The 15,580-nt window shown below is 44.4% G+C and overlaps 1 protein-coding gene across 1 annotated transcript in view; it reads right to left on the bottom strand.

The window, feature by feature from the left end:
- Positions 1–7,868: 7,868 nt before the first annotated feature.
- Positions 7,869–15,580, bottom strand: part of WDFY1 (WD repeat and FYVE domain containing 1) — a 48,076-nt gene continuing 40,364 nt past the window's right edge. Inside the window, exons 9-12 of the mRNA XM_025890787.2 lie at positions 14,886–14,987; positions 13,260–13,390; positions 12,033–12,141; positions 7,869–11,224 (exon numbers count right to left, since the gene is read on the bottom strand). Coding sequence (XP_025746572.1) covers positions 11,165–11,224; positions 12,033–12,141; positions 13,260–13,390; positions 14,886–14,987 — 402 coding nt within the window. The 3' untranslated portion in view covers positions 7,869–11,164. The remainder of the gene's footprint in view (positions 11,225–12,032; positions 12,142–13,259; positions 13,391–14,885; positions 14,988–15,580) is intronic.

Raw genomic sequence — 15,580 nt, 5'->3', positions numbered from 1 at the left:
CATTACATTAAGACGGTTGGGAGTTAACCCGGAGTAACATACTCTGCCTGCCTCAAGTATTTGTTAATCAGCGGCATGTTATAAGGAAATTTAATTTTATCTACATTTCCTTCTAACTTTGTTTCCCACATCACTGTGGAAGGGTGGGTGATGTTGGGGGGGAAGGGGGGCTCCAAGGAAATTGAGTCTATGGGTCTCTGGAAGTTAGGTGATTGATAAGAAGGCTTTTAATTTGTAAATCACTAAGATATGTTTGTAAACTGCTGGAGACTGGGTCTCCAAGGACAGTGATCTCTATTAATTAACCATTTGTTTTCCCTTCCCTCAGTTTCCCTGGAGTGCCTGAGGAATGCCACACACAGCCCACCAGGGAATGTGGGGGGGGGGCGTTGCCCGGTGTCAGCTTGCGCTTGGCCCTCAGCTTGCCTTCTGCCCCCTCATCATAAATGTTAAAAAAAAAAGGGGGGGGGAAGAAAATCATGCAAGTACTAGAAGAAAATGTATGCAAGTTCCTCTTCACCTGTGTATAGGGAAGGGATTTCTAAAAACAGAATCAATCAAAGATAAATTTGACTCCATAAAAATTTTTTTAAATGTCATGACAGGAAAACAAACACCGTAAGCCAAAGTCAGAATACAAATGAAAAATGGGACAAAATATTTGCAACATAGGCCATAGATAAAGGGCTAGTTATCTAACATACAAAGAACTCAGAATGAAAGAGGAAGAGGTCAAAATATCTGATAGAAATATGAGCAAAAGGCATAAAGACACACATGCATACGTGCACACAAATGTTTTAAATGACCCTTAAACATATGAAAAGATGTTCAAATTCACTCATAATGTGAGAAGTGCAAATTAAAACTACAGGGATACCTTTTCTTACCTTTTCTGGTTAACAAGAATTAGGCAGTATGACAACAAAAATTAAAGAGCATAACAAACAGTATAACAAAAATTAAATAGTATGAAAATAGCGTTTCTGATTTTTAGGAGAAATTAAAATTCAGATGTTTGCGTGAGCCCCTGCAAGTATCATGGGCCTTAGGCACCTGTGCTTCCTAAACCTACTGGATTAGCAAGCCCTGTTTGTGATAAGAGTTATTATTTTCATGGAGTTTTATAGTCTGATGGCAGAGAGAGAACTATTTCACTTTATTCACCTCAGTAAATAAATGAAGAAAATAGTTTCTGATTATGATAAATACCAAGACAATCTAGGTAATGTGACTCAGGATGGGATTAGGGTACAGCCTGTGAGTCTCTGAGGGCAGAAAATTTAAGGAGTCAGGCTATGCAAGCATCAATTTAATTAAATTATGATCAATTTTAATTTAAATTATAATTGGAAACAGGGAACCAAGATTAAAAAGCCTTGAGGCGGAGTCGGAAGCCCCTGAGGTTTGGCATGCACCCCACAAACCAAAGAGCTTACACTCCCCGTTGGTAACAAGAAAGGAACCATGGATGCTTCGTGGATCTAAAATGGTGTATATGGAATGGCTATTCCACAATGGGACTGTAAAACATCTGCAGCCCCCTCTTCTCAGACGGGAGGACCTAGGCATCTAACAGAATAGTCTGGAGAAGTCCCCACCCCCACCCTTTGCCTAGGGCTGGACATTCCAACAGGCATAAGCATTTACAGAGCAAGAACAATGATGCTGGCATTTCCACATTTCACCAACTTCCTCCTTCTATGGAATATCTGCATATAATAGAAGCCTAGTGAGATGTCAAAATGCAGTTGTATCAAGCATTCCTAATTAACAGATCATTTGGCACCAGAGTGAATCCACAATATTTCAACAATAAATTGGTTCCCAAGTCAGAACAACAAAGATGAAGAGAAACTATCGGTAACTCACATACCTATGCTTGGAAGCCGAAAGTACCAGTAATTAGAAATTATGTATCAATAATTAGAAAACTACAGGTAGGACCAAAAGCAACCTGCCTTCAACAGTCTTTGGCAGCAATGTGTTCAAGCTGTTATCGGATAATAAACAAAAGAACAGAGTGCCATTCCGACTGAATAAATAGGGTAAAGGAAGTCAAATGGGTCTGTAGGTAAAAGATACTGAAGTATCTACTGACTCAGGAGAGGGGAGGCTTAGAAAGCTGTGACACCCCTTATCAATAATTAATTTTGTCTTATACAACAACGGGGCAGTTAAGGAACACATTAGCAAAGGAACAAACCGGCAAACAGTAACAAGGAGGAACAAGACAGAGTAACAGGCCTTGGGGGTGACACGGGTTTGCATCCTGACTTCACTCCTCCACTTACCAGGCTGGGCAAGTTCTCTGCACGGAAACTCCTCCGAACCTCACTGACCTTTAGTTTCCTTCACTGTAAAACACAGATGCAGCCTCATTCATGGATGTGGTATGAAATAAAAAAATGCATATAGAGTTTCGGAGTATTGGCTTCGTACCTGGTCGGTCCTGAACATGCTGCGTTCTTTTTCTAACGCAAATTTAGACCAGAGTTCCACGGCATCTACTTCTCAGTTCGACAACTGATCCCTGGTAATAATCCTGAGCTATACGGCAGCTCCACTCTTCCAGGTGCTTGGGGCAAACCTTGGAGTCCATGTTGACTTGCTGATTTCTCGCGTACCTCCCATCCAGGGCATGAGGAAGTCATGCTGGCTCCTCCACCAAAGTATGTCCAGAATATGACCATTTCTCACCCCCTCGACATCACCGCTCCTGGGGGAGCTGCTGTCATTTGTCCTGGGTCACCCCACAGCCTCTCCGGCAGCCTCCACGCCTCTACTCTTGCCTCCATAGGGTATGCACAGCATACCCTCCTAATGTGCAAGTCAGATAACATCTCTCCTCTACTCACAGCCTTCTGACGGCTCCCATCTCACTCTTAGTAAAAGCCAATGTCCTTGCAAAGGACTGCCAGCCCCTACGCCATCCAGCCCCCACCAAACTCTCACACCTTCTGTGCTAAAACTCTCGCCTTCCGTCACTCTGCTGCAGCCACTCTGGGCTCCTTGCTTTTCCTTGGACACATCTGGGTCACTCCTGTCTTGGAGTGTTTTGTCTAGCTATTTTCTCTGCCTGGGACCCCTTTCCTTGATTTTCACTCTGCTATCTTCCTCACCTCTCTCAAATTCTTTGAGCATGTATTACCCCGCTCACTCTAGTTGGTGAACTGCCCCCCACCCCCGCCCATAGGCATCTCCATTTCCAGGAACCTTTTTCTTTTCTCCATGGTGCTCATTACCTTCTAGAATACTGTAGAATTTATCTTTTTTATTAGGCTTGTCTGTCTCCCTCTGCAGGAACGTGAACTCCACAAGAGTGGGAGTCTCTGTTTTGTTCACTAATGTTCTTTTAAGAATCTAGAAGAGTACCTATATATAAGTACTCGATATTTTTTCTATGAATGGTGTTACATCAGTAAAAGCACTATGTATGAAATAATACACATCATACACAGTATAGGTATGCATCAATGCTTGGAAACTGCAAATTCCATTAATTCAGAACCTAATCATGGTGCACAGCTTGCGTTTACATAATGCGCAAAAACATAGAAAATGTGAGCACCCTTAAATATGGCCGATATAAGAATCTAATATGCTTACTCCAGGCTGGGTTAGTTCAAACCAGATTCAATGTGGTCAAAAGGAAAACCTCAAATAACTTGGAGTGGAGGCAGCAGGATGGCCATTGTGGACAGAAACATGGAGGAAGTCTGAAGAAAATAAGGAGGACCATGACTCATTGGCTATGGGCCCTTTGAGTACCCTTATGGGAAAATAACTTGCTCCTGAAGAAGCTCCCTGCTACGCTATTGCCTCACGTTCACATCACTTCTCTTGCTTGGAGGTGGTGGGGAGGGGGCAGCACTCTGCCCTTTGGCTCCCAGATGGGGAACTGGGTCCAGTGGCCCACTGCTCAGGTTACTGTTGCTGTGAAAGAAATCACTCCACAACTTAGCAGCTGATAACAGCCATTTTATTTTGTTCACAATTTGGTGGGTCAGAAATTCAGGAGGGGCTCACCTGGGCAGCTTGGGGGGTCTCACCTGGGACTTGGGGCCTCTCCTGCTATCCCAGTGGTGGGCTGGATCTGCAGCCATCTGAAAGCTCAACCGGGCCGGATGTCCAAGATGGCACTCATGGGGCTGGCAGTTAATGTGGGCTGTCAGCCAGAAGCTCAGCTCTGCTGCTGACCAGGAGGCCTCAGGGAGCTGGCTTCCCCCACCAAGTGGAAGCCACATGGCCTCTTCTGATCTGGTCTAAGACATTGTAGAGTCACTTCCACCATATTCTATCCGTGGGTCACTAAATTTGGCCCAGATTCAAGGGGAGGAACAGAAATTCCACCACTTGATAAGAGTGAGAATTTGCAGAAATAATTAAAACCTCTACACCCATCAAACATGAAGCTGTGAACTGGGGCTGTCTTAAAGTAGGTCTTAGGATGCTCAGACACCCCGAAGTGGTGTTTGAGGTTGCAGGAAGACAAAAACGTCTCATTATGTCCCTTGTGTAATGTATCCTCTATGACCTCCCTACACTTTCCTCCAGGTGCTCCTTTCAGCCTCTGGAAATTTAACAGTGGCTTGGTAGGTGGTGTGCAACAGGTGGGGGTGATGGTGGGGGGGCAGCCACATCCCACCACACACTTAAGGCAAATTCACACAAGTTCATTTATGCACATAGTACCCAAACTGTACACGTACGTACAAGCATCATTTGTTAAGTACCTACCATGTGCCTGACACCGAGCTCAATGCTGTTGTGTGAACAACTGCCTCATCCCAATAGCAATTAGGAGGAAAGCGAGAACTGTGAGGGGAGACAGGAGGAAGCCAGAACACAGACATCGGGGAAGGAATGATGGGCCATTTTAGAACTTGGGCTTCGACTGAGTGGGATGAACTGTGAGGGTTTTGTGCACGGGAATGGCATGATCTGACTCATGTTTTAACAGGCGTGTTGGGAACAGGTAATAGGGGCAGGAGCAGGGAGACTGGGAAGGCTAATGGAATCTGGGGCGCCTGGGTGGCTCAGTCGGCTAAGCGTCTGCCTTCAGCTCAGGTCATGATCTCAGGGTCCTGGGATCCAGCCCCGCATCGGGCTCCCTGCTCAGCGGGGAGTCTGCTTCTTCCTCTCCCTCTGCCCCTCCTCCCTGCTCATGCTCTCAAATAAATAAAATCTTAAAAAAAAAAAGAGGAGGCTAATGGAATCATCCAGATAACACTGGACTGGGCCATGGTAATAGCAGCTCAGTGGTGCAAACGGGCCACGTTGGGATACATTTGGAAGGTAGAGCCCGTAGGCTTGTACTGAGGTTTGTCTGCAAGCTTGCCTGTTTTCAGCACACATGTGCAACTTGGAATCCATCTGATAAATTAACAGCTGCTAGGACTCCTGCAGCAAGATACTAGATGTCACATCTGTCACAGAGTCTACAAGAACTTTTGGATGTGGGAAAATACGCCACATTGCCTTGCTAATGCTGTAACAAAGTGTCTATTAATATATTTCTCCAGAATGTCAAAACTCAGGATCTAAAATTACTTCAAATATATGAACAAGCAGGATGGGCTAAGAGAAAAAGGAGCATGGGCTTTGAGGTCAGACAGACTGAGCTGGAACCTTCAGTCTCCCAGTTGGGTTTGACCTGAGAGGTCGACTCAGGCCCCACTTCTACATTACAGATGACAAAACTGAAGGTGGCCCAGAATGTGTTTGTCTGCTCTCATGAGAAACCGTATGTACCAATATGTAATGGGCTTCTGAGGAATAGTTTGCATGTACAGTGCAAAGATTTAGAGAGAGATCTAAGGTATAGCCTTAGGGAACTGAAGAGTGAAGGGAAGGAAGGCTGGAACTCCAATACTTGAACCACTCACCTGAGCATGTGTTTTACAGATGAATGGTAAGCCAGGTGAAATCTACAAAGGGAAGGCCAGAAACAAGAACTTGCTCATGCATTTCCACTGTCCAGCAACCTTGGCAATGAGTGCATCAGGTTGTCACGATGGCATCAGTCATCCAGCCAACCTTTCTCCGTGTCCTTGGCTGCTAAGCAGCCTTCCAGTGATGACTTGGGTTCTATCTAGACTATCCTACTAAAGTTACGTGGTCTGGGGGCACCTGGGTGGCGCAGTCGGTTAAGCGTCCAACTCTTGGTTTCAGCTCAGGTCGTGATCTCTGGGTCATGAGATCGAGCCCGACATCAGGCTCTGCACTCAGTGCAGAGTCTGCTTGAGAGTCTCTCTCCCTCTCCCTCTGCCTCTTCTGCTCGTGCCCTCTAATAAATAAACAAATCTTAAAAAAAAAAAAATGTGGTCTGTTTGGTAGATAGAATTCTTATTGTAAATTAATAAACTGGAATTCCATATATTAAGACATTGAGATGTGCCTTTTCATTCCCTATTCAAAGGAAGAAAATTCAAGTGCTGGCAATGGTGTGAGGATATTAGCAGTAAGAATAAAAAACTTAAAATATGCATATTCTTTGACCTAGTAATTCCCATGTTGAAGTATTTATCCTATGAAAATAATTGGAAAAGTGGGCAAAGATGAACATACAAGCATGCTGAATTTAGTATTTCTGAAGTGTTTTAATTAAAATTATAAACATCCTAAAAATATATGGTCTAGTTTCAACATGGAATTGGTAAAATACTCGACAGTTTGGCCACATAACGGAACAATGGGATACTGCGGTCCAAGCTAGGTGATGCTGCAGTGCACACACACACGCACGTGCACACACACAAACTCACACAACCTCAGTGGACTGAAACAACAATGATTTATTGATCTCCCATGCAAAGTCCACTGCGGGTCCAGGGCAGTCGGGCTCCACGGGATCTTCTCTATCAACGCACTTCTGTGACCCCGGTGGGAAACCCATGGAGGTTAATTAAGCCTCTCACCTGCTAGTAAATCCTTCTGCCGGCACTTCATTGGCTAAAGCAAGTCACGTGCCCTCACCCACCCTCCAGGCGCTGGAGACCCGCGGCGGGAGCGCAAGTCCAACCTCGCATCTGCCACAACTGAAAATGCTCCCGTGGAGCTCTATTTTTTGATGTGGGCAAATGATCCATAATACATCAGGTTGGGGGAGAAGTACAGCCCCTTAAAACTGTATCCACAGGTGTCTTTTACAAAGGCATGCATACATTTAAGAACAACACTGGAAAGACATACAGCCCAGGTTTAACAGTGTTTTCTCTGGGTGGTGGGACAGAGGGCTTAAAACAAATCTTTTTACTACTTTTTGGTATTCTCTTTTAATTTTCGTTTTCTTTTTATTCTTTTTAATTATATATTATTTTATTACATATTATTTATTAAATAAAGCTATATTACTTTGAAGAAACACAGTAAACTGCCATGCTGGCTTCTAAGAAATCAACTTCCTATCAGCTAAGCAGAGGAATAAGTTATCCTGGGTCTGAACCACCCTGTGTTTATTCACAAAACTGAGCTGCTGATGTGGAGACCTGGGGCACAGATGCCGGTCTCCCCATGGGACTTGGGGAACCTAGACATCCAGAGCAATTGGACTTCGGGGCTTCACAAACTTCAAAAGATAGTAATAGCTGACCCCTAACCCTTACAGGAAACACTGCACTCTAGCACGTGAAAGCAGGTGTATGGAGAAGGCACGTGCTTTCAAGTCAGACATAAATGGACAGCCACACAGGATCTTAGTTTTCTCACCTGTAGCACAGGGACAGCAGTGCCCTGCAGAAGTGCTGCCAGGATTGAACAGCGGAGGGCAGGCAGAGCACCCAGCAGAGTGTGCTAAATACATGGTGGTTACTACTATTGCCCTATGTCCGTACCAAACACAACAAAAGCTAAATTAAGCAACAGAGTAACAAGCAAGGAACAGTTTATTGTATATGTATATTCTCAAAAAAAAAAAAAAAACCACAACACAAAAACAGAACCCACAAACAGGAGGAAAAGAACAAAGTTTTCTAACTCTCTGGGATACACGGGGCACCATATCTTATAGAAACATAGCTAGTACAAGACAAAATGTACTAATCAACATTGCCCTTTGCTTCCCCAGTCAAAAAGGCTATAGAGTAAAACACTTTAAATTGTATTCTAATATAAATTTGTTGCACAATGAAACGATTTACTCAAAGAGTTACTGTATAGTAAACTGCAGAAAATAGAGTAGGCATTCAATAATCTGCTCACAATTAACAATTAAGCAATAGACACTTGAATAAATAGAGCATGTATTACTTATTTGTTAAACCTCACATTTCTAATGAGCAGATGGTTTGTCATTAATAGTAACTGGTTCCTTACATTTTAGAAGACACCAGATCCAGTAACGGAAGTAGGAAGTAACTGAAGGAAACCTCATTTTAGAAAATATTTCCTCGGGTCTGAGTCACTATGGAATTTATTACATATTTAGGCCAGTTTCAACAGTTTAAAAATGTAGGTACAAGCAAATTGAATTCTTTAGGGGAGAACCAAGTGAGGCGTTCGAGAGCACTATTTTTATTCATATCCTCCAGGCAGCAGGACAGAAGCAGGACATCGTAAACAGAGATTTACAGTATACTGAATAACCGGTTTCCAGCTAATGCCATGGGGTGTTTCTATCATTTGCACTAAAAAAAAAGGGGGCAATCTGAGAACACGTCTTGAATGAAGAATTGACATTTCCTTATTGCAGACATACTAGATCTAAAACAGAAGGATCTTCTCTAACATTCTGTACTTCTTAATCCCTAGTTGTAGAAATTAGCGTGAGTATTCAGGAATGGAAAAACCATGAACTGTTACTTGAAGAGCTATTTTAAATGACCGGTTTAAGACTAACACAGTCAAAATAAGGCAATAACTAGAAGCCTCACTGGATCGTCCTTATGTGTCCAGTCAGCAGAATTGAGAAAATAATTTTTGCCCACCTCTATAAAAAATAGTACCCCATTTGCTCCCTTGTGTGTAGCAGAGACAAGACAAACCTGCTACATGAGTTCTTAAAATGAAAAGTGCTAAGAGGCTCTGGTGGAGAGAAAAGTTAACTGAAACATCCTTTCCTTTTCCGGATGCCCCTCTCCAATTCTTCCTTACATAATGCCTCCCCTCTTTGATTTATATTAGCTTAACCCCTTAAGAGGTGCTCTCACAACCTTATATTCTCTCTAGAACACTGGGTTTTTCATTCAGAATTTTTGAGAATAAAAGGCTGTAAGCTACAGTGTGATATTGTACTCAGTCTACCACAGACATTACAAAATCACATTTTACAGAAGTTAAAGGCAAACAAAAACCACAGTTCAGTACTCATCAACATGGCAAGAAGCAGATCATATCCTATTTTCCTTCAGGACGTCGTGAAATCCCCAGGATAGCACCTTTGTGTGAGCTGGACCATTAACTGAACAAGAGCTAACACTCAACACTGCCCTGTAAGGTCCCATCCGCCCAGTGTCCTTCTAGCCTGTATTAGTAGCCTACGTTTTGCAAAGAGCTGACAGGAAGTTTTTAAAGGAAACACCTCTTTCAGGTGACAAAAAACAAAAATTACACAGAGCAACAAAACCCTTCAGTCTTATTCCTGAAAGCAAGTCAATTTTTAATGCAGATCATTCTAGAATATGAGGCGCTTGACCTCCTTTGTATCACTTGGCTAGTAAGACATCTTAGTTTAATTACCTGTCTTAAACATTACAGTCCTTCTCTGTTGTTAAAAAACAGATTTAATCCCTTCATGGTATCACACATAACAACCATGCTGTCTTGATATGATCCCAACACAGTGACACAGTAGTGAGTTTTAATCAATATCCACTAGTAAGACTAACAAAAATACCGTTGCTATCTCTTTTAAAATCTGTCTTTAAGAAAAGTAGGCCTCTCTCCACTCACTTGCATAGCCCTAAAGTAATAAGTATGTGTACTATTGTTAAAAACAAAGAAATAAATATTGGAATATTAAAAGACAGGCTCTCCCATTCCCCACCTCTTCCCCATCCTGGTACTAAGTGGCCAAAAACTTTTAAAATGCCATTTGCTACAAGAGAATTCGCTAGGGGCTATGAAAGCAATTTACAAGTTAGGAATGATTGCGCAGGGCCTGCTTAATGGTTACTGCTCTGGGTTACTAATTCCCTTCTATGAAATGGTAATAATATTCCTTATAATGAAAAATCAACATGGTTTAGAAAGCTTTGGAGTTCTTTTCTGAGGTGTATTATTATTAAACTGCCACAATATTGCAGGGGCCCATCTTGGAACTACAAACAGAATGCATCCTTTTGGGACTGGGCTGTCCTACGGAGCAGCCTGATCATCTCCCCTCACCACCGTGCTGTGGGCTGGGCTGGTTTTCCCTTTTCCGCGAGTCGTTCCTGACAGCAGTGAGACAGTCAGGCGGCTTGTGTGACTCCCACGTTAACAGCACCATAAAAACGTTTTGTCCTCACAGCACATTTGGGGGAAAGGGAAGGATGTGCGCTGCCCAAGTTAATACAGCAATTTTACAGCTCACTTAGTAACAACTGTGAAGGTTGGCCCCTGGCTTACTGGCTGGCCGGGAAGAGGAAACTGAGCGCTCCAAATACCAAGTGCGGGTAATGGCGCTACCTGCCGAGAACAGAGATCTTTAAGAAGAATCACTATGTGGAGAGAGATTCTCATACTGCCAGTGAGGAAGGAGAGATCTCTGGGTTCTTGGGGTCCTCCTGCACCCCTCAAGAAAGGGGCAGCAAGTCCTCCTCCCCTTAATACCTGCTCTAACCACAGAGCCACAGGTGCCCGGGGAGGGCCGGCAAGTCTGAGGGGAAGGGTGTTTGCACTGGGAACGGCTTTGACACTTTTGTTCAGTCGTTTTCCCTCTAGAACTCTCACTTGCCAAATGACTCCTTCAGCACGCGCGAGCTCACTGTTCACGAGGAAGTCTCACCGAAGTCCTTCCTTTCCTCAGGGAACCACTACAGATGAACTTTTTTTCATATTCGTCCCCACAGGAAGTTCCACAAATGCCCCAAACACACCTTACATTTTTCTCTCTTTAAAAATGTTGCTTTGTTTTTTTAGTGGCTACTGTCCACTCCCGTGACTGTGACCGTGGAGCCACGGGGAAGGGCTGCGTTGGTGAAGGGTGCCACAGGGAAGGTGCAGACCTCACCCAGCTCCCGGATCAACGTGGAGCAAACCCAGTTGCCAGACTGCAGCCCACCACGGGCGTCATGTCCCAGATCTGCAAGAGAAAGAACATGCCAGAGAAGGCAGCGCTCGTCACAGGGTCCAGAAGCGCAGTTTACACCAAACCGCTGTTAAACTTGAAAAGGGGACAAAAGAACTCATTCTCTCATTCTTTCACTACAAAACCTTCTCAAGATCTCTAGACGGACCCCTTAGTGCACCGAAATGTGAAAAAAGCTTGTGAGTGGTATTTTGACACCTGAAAATGCTGTAATAATGATGCTTTACTATAAATTTAGTTTCATTTTTAATAAGAAACCTACTGGGAAAAGCCCCTATTTAAAAAAAAAAAAACCATGAAACAAAGTGTGTCATGGTTTCACAACTCCGGAGTGGTGCTCAGTATAAAACACTTGCTTTTCATTTCTGTATGAGTGACCTGAGGGATTTAATGAAAAAATGTGTGGTTATTTCCTACAACTAGGAAACCTGTCCAGGCTGAGAGGAACACCAGCTGGGGAAGGATGACCAGGGACAGGGGCCGGCTAAGCCCTGACCCGCTGGGGAGGCAGGACTGCCAGGCAGATGGTGACTCCCAGGTGCCAGGCCCCAGCAGCGACTCTGAGAGATGGAGATGGCACAGGAAACCCCCCGGAAGGAGTGGCCAGCGCGCGCGGGGCACCCGCAAGCATGCAGTGTGTTCCTCGGGGTCTTCATCCTGCTTCAGGCTGCATGGCTGCTTATAAAAAGGGAAGGCAAGCCTGCCGATGAGAAAGTGAGGCTGGACGAGCGGCCGTCTGCTGGCAGCACAATCACGGAGCCCTCTACACACGGACGCTTGTCGGGACTCAGAAGCAGGTTACCTTCACGATGCGGTCGGTCCCACAGGTCACCATCAGTCCCCGAGCAACGTCCATGGACATGTGGGAAATGTTATGTTTCCCTTCATGAAAGGTTGCTAGAGAAGTCCGACTGACAAAGAGAAAAGAGAGAAAAGAGACACCGCTGAGAGCTGACTTGCAACATAAAGGAAACACAATGACAGTGTTAAAATGTACTCCTAAAAATGTGGCTACAGTTTAGAAAACTGTCAGGATAAGCTGCAAGATTGTTTTATATAAGGTTTGACAAAACTCTCCAAATAACGGATTTCTATTTTTTCAGTGGAAAAGCTGGTATATTCCTAGACATAAGACAAGGGCCTTTTTTTTTTAGTTTAATTTTATTATGTTAGTCGCCATACATTACATCATTAGTTTTTGATGTAGTGTTCCATGATTCATCGTTTGCATGTAACACCCACTGCTCCATGCAGAACGTGCCCTCTTTAATACCCATCACCAGGCTAACCCATCCCCCCACCCCCCCCTCTAGAACCCTCAGTTTGTTTCTCAGAGTCCACAGTCTCTCATGGTTCGTGTCTCCCCCTCCAATTTACCCCCTTCATTTTTCCCTTCTTTCTCCTAATGTCCTCCATGCTATTCCTTATGTTGCACAAAAAAACAAGGGCCTTTAATTGTGCAGAGGAACTGCACTGCAGGAGCTCCTACTCCATGGGCAAGACCCTCATGGGGAGGCTGTAGGCTCCCCGAAGCCTCTCTGCCCTCTGCAGCTCCCAGCACCGGCTCTCGCTCTGCTCCCGCGCCCGCAACCCCAGCCTCCTCACGAGCGCACATGGACTGACACCAGGGATGCTGACTAGCCTTTCAACGTGGGCCTCGGCCAAGGTTTGCCAGGCTAGCACTTTCTAAGATGATTCAAAGGGAAGGCAAAGAAAATGAAATTCCCAGGCACATGTGAGCCAAGGTTGGAGCACTGGATGGACCGGCTTGCCACTGCATCAATGCGTATTGGCCCTGACCTTGCGGAGGCTCAGTGCTCAACTGCTGCACTGGTCTTATTAGCAACATCGTTCCTCACACTGTTTGGGAGAAACTCGCTGAGGCCATACAGCGAGGACAGAATTCCTTCCCCAGGAACGGTTTATGAAGCTGGGAAGAGATGAACAGGTGGGGAGAAATACACCCTGTCATTTCTCAGGCTCTCCTCCCTGCAGGCGCCCAGTAAGACAAAGACCCACAAACACTCACTCCTCGTCTTTGATGGAGTCGTAGCAGGAATCGCACACGCGGACCTGGAACTCGAAGCCCATGACAGGGTAGCTGGAGCGCTTGCTGCTGCACTTCCCACACACAGCCTGCCCACATTTCCGGCAGTGATGCTTCAGGGACCACCGGAAGGAAGAAAAGGGGAGAGTTTAGCTTTTGCTGTGGTGCTCCCGGCTTCCCTTCAGGGCAAGGGGTGATGGTGGGGAAGAGTCGCCTTGAATTATAATTACCCCATTCAATGTACCCGTTAACACAAAAGGCAGACAGTGTCCACACTTGTGAAGGATTTCCAAAGATCCTTGTTTTATTGATCAAATACCGCTTTTTATTCATTCATATTATCTGTCTAGATGTCTACAAACAGCATTATTAAAACCAACTTCAAGTTCATTTAGGAGCTCAAATGACTAGAGGTTGCAGGAAAAAAATCTATTCCTGTCAGAGAAAAGTTTTGAAATAATGTAATATGCCCTCCTTAAGAAATAAATATCCATAATCCTATGTTTTACTATTTCTTTTAATCTTTCAATCACTCTGGACATAAGCTTCAAGAACATTCAAAACAGTCCAGTTATTAATTTTGTCATATTCTTTCAACACTCAAAGTTTAGTGACCCCTACCTTTCCTCTCTCTTCTAGTAGTTAATTCATAAAATGGAAATTAACTTCTTCACATTTCCCATACACGCAGGGATTATCTGGCCCACCAATTACAATACACTAGTTACCAGCAGACATGCGTTGCAGGAAGCAGGCTAACCATGGAACTCGGGTTCCATTTCTGAGCATCAGAATGTTATAGGAATGCTAAGATCTCCCCTGTACTTCCTGCCGGTCTCCTACCAGAACTTGTGGGAGAGTAGCTTCGTAGTAACATTAAAGAAAGTTTATTAACACACACAGACTTTAAGCCAATCCCTCCTAGAGGTGCAAAGAAATAAAATTAGCATTCTTTATTACTTACCTGCACCAATTCATATTCAATTGGAGTAGGCTACCTTCAAGGTTGCTGTAGAAATATGTTTTTTGTAGAACTTTAGAATTACATGAATACCTAGTCATAAGGGCGTCTCTGAAATCTATAGGCTATTTGGGACATGTTTCTTTAATCAAAAAAAAGAAAAAGAGTACCAGAAACATGCTTAATAAAAATGTTCCAGGTATACTTATATGGAACAATCTGTGAATAAGTTAAAATTCTTAGTGTCACAGTATTCCAATGAGGGCCAAATTGTTACATTTTTAACAAACAGTGAAAGCATAAGGTTTACAGTCATATGACCGGCTTCATTCTTAGCACAGAACACTGACTTGAACAAGTCATACTCCTAACTGAAGCATCTTTCATGTATTTACAAATAGGCTCTCAGTGTTTTCCGTGCATCCCTGCTCTTCCAACGCTGGACAAGCAACGGAACACTTAGGTAATAATCTCGTTGGCCCCAGGAAAGGTCCCACTCATGGTTTGTTACACAGAGATAGTGACCTCAAAAATGCAGTTCACAGCACTTATAGGAAAAAGTACGATCCCAAACAAAATGACATATTAATACCACAAAGAACAAGTTACGTGATTAACCCAGTGCCAGTTCGATGTTGGCTACTCACCTGTCTCAACCCCAGTGTCTTTGTGTCCCACATCTGCTTTATATTCCAGAAAAAGGGCTGCTCGCACTTCTGGCAAGAATCGCTCTCTAACCACTGAGGAGCCTGGGGGAGGACAAAGTCAAGGCCACCACTGGAGCGCCTGCTTGTTTACTAGGATTTCTCAGGGTTAATACAACAATTTCAGACCTTGTTGGTTGTTAGCATTTTAAAAAAACTCCTCAATATGTTATAGCTGTTGCCTTATTCAATCGTATGTGTTTTCAGTAATCTCTATCATTTTAGCAATGTTACAGGACTGTTCGATTTTTAATGTATAGACAGGGAGGAGTAATTCAGTTTCCACTGTGAACTCCTCAGGGTTGTCTTCATATATTTCTTTTCTGCGCCAGAGTTGTTTAGTATCTATATCCAGTTGAGTGAAAATCCATTTCTTACAGAATTTGGTGAACTACCACTTGGGAAGTCTTGTGAGGTCACAGGGTGACCAACAGGAGAGTTCTTCCAGGTGCGTCTCACGTCCGACAGATCTGCGCCTCCCCCCCCCCCGCTCCCAGGAATGGCACGGTCTCCCGCGGGTACACCCCGCCCCCCGCCCCCCCCCCCCGCCCGAGCTCCGCCCCCCCCCCCCCAGCTCCCAGGAATGGCACGGTCTCCCGCGTGTACACACCGCCCCCAGACCTCCGCCCCAGCACTAG

This window comes from Callorhinus ursinus, unplaced genomic scaffold (genome assembly GCF_003265705.2).
Source record: "Callorhinus ursinus isolate GAN/ISIS: 27379988/994484 unplaced genomic scaffold, GSC_fseal_2.0 scaffold2, whole genome shotgun sequence".
NCBI lineage: Eukaryota > Metazoa > Chordata > Mammalia > Carnivora > Otariidae > Callorhinus > Callorhinus ursinus.
Note: the sequence above shows the minus strand (reverse complement) of the source record. Positions and strands in the feature narration are given on the sequence as shown.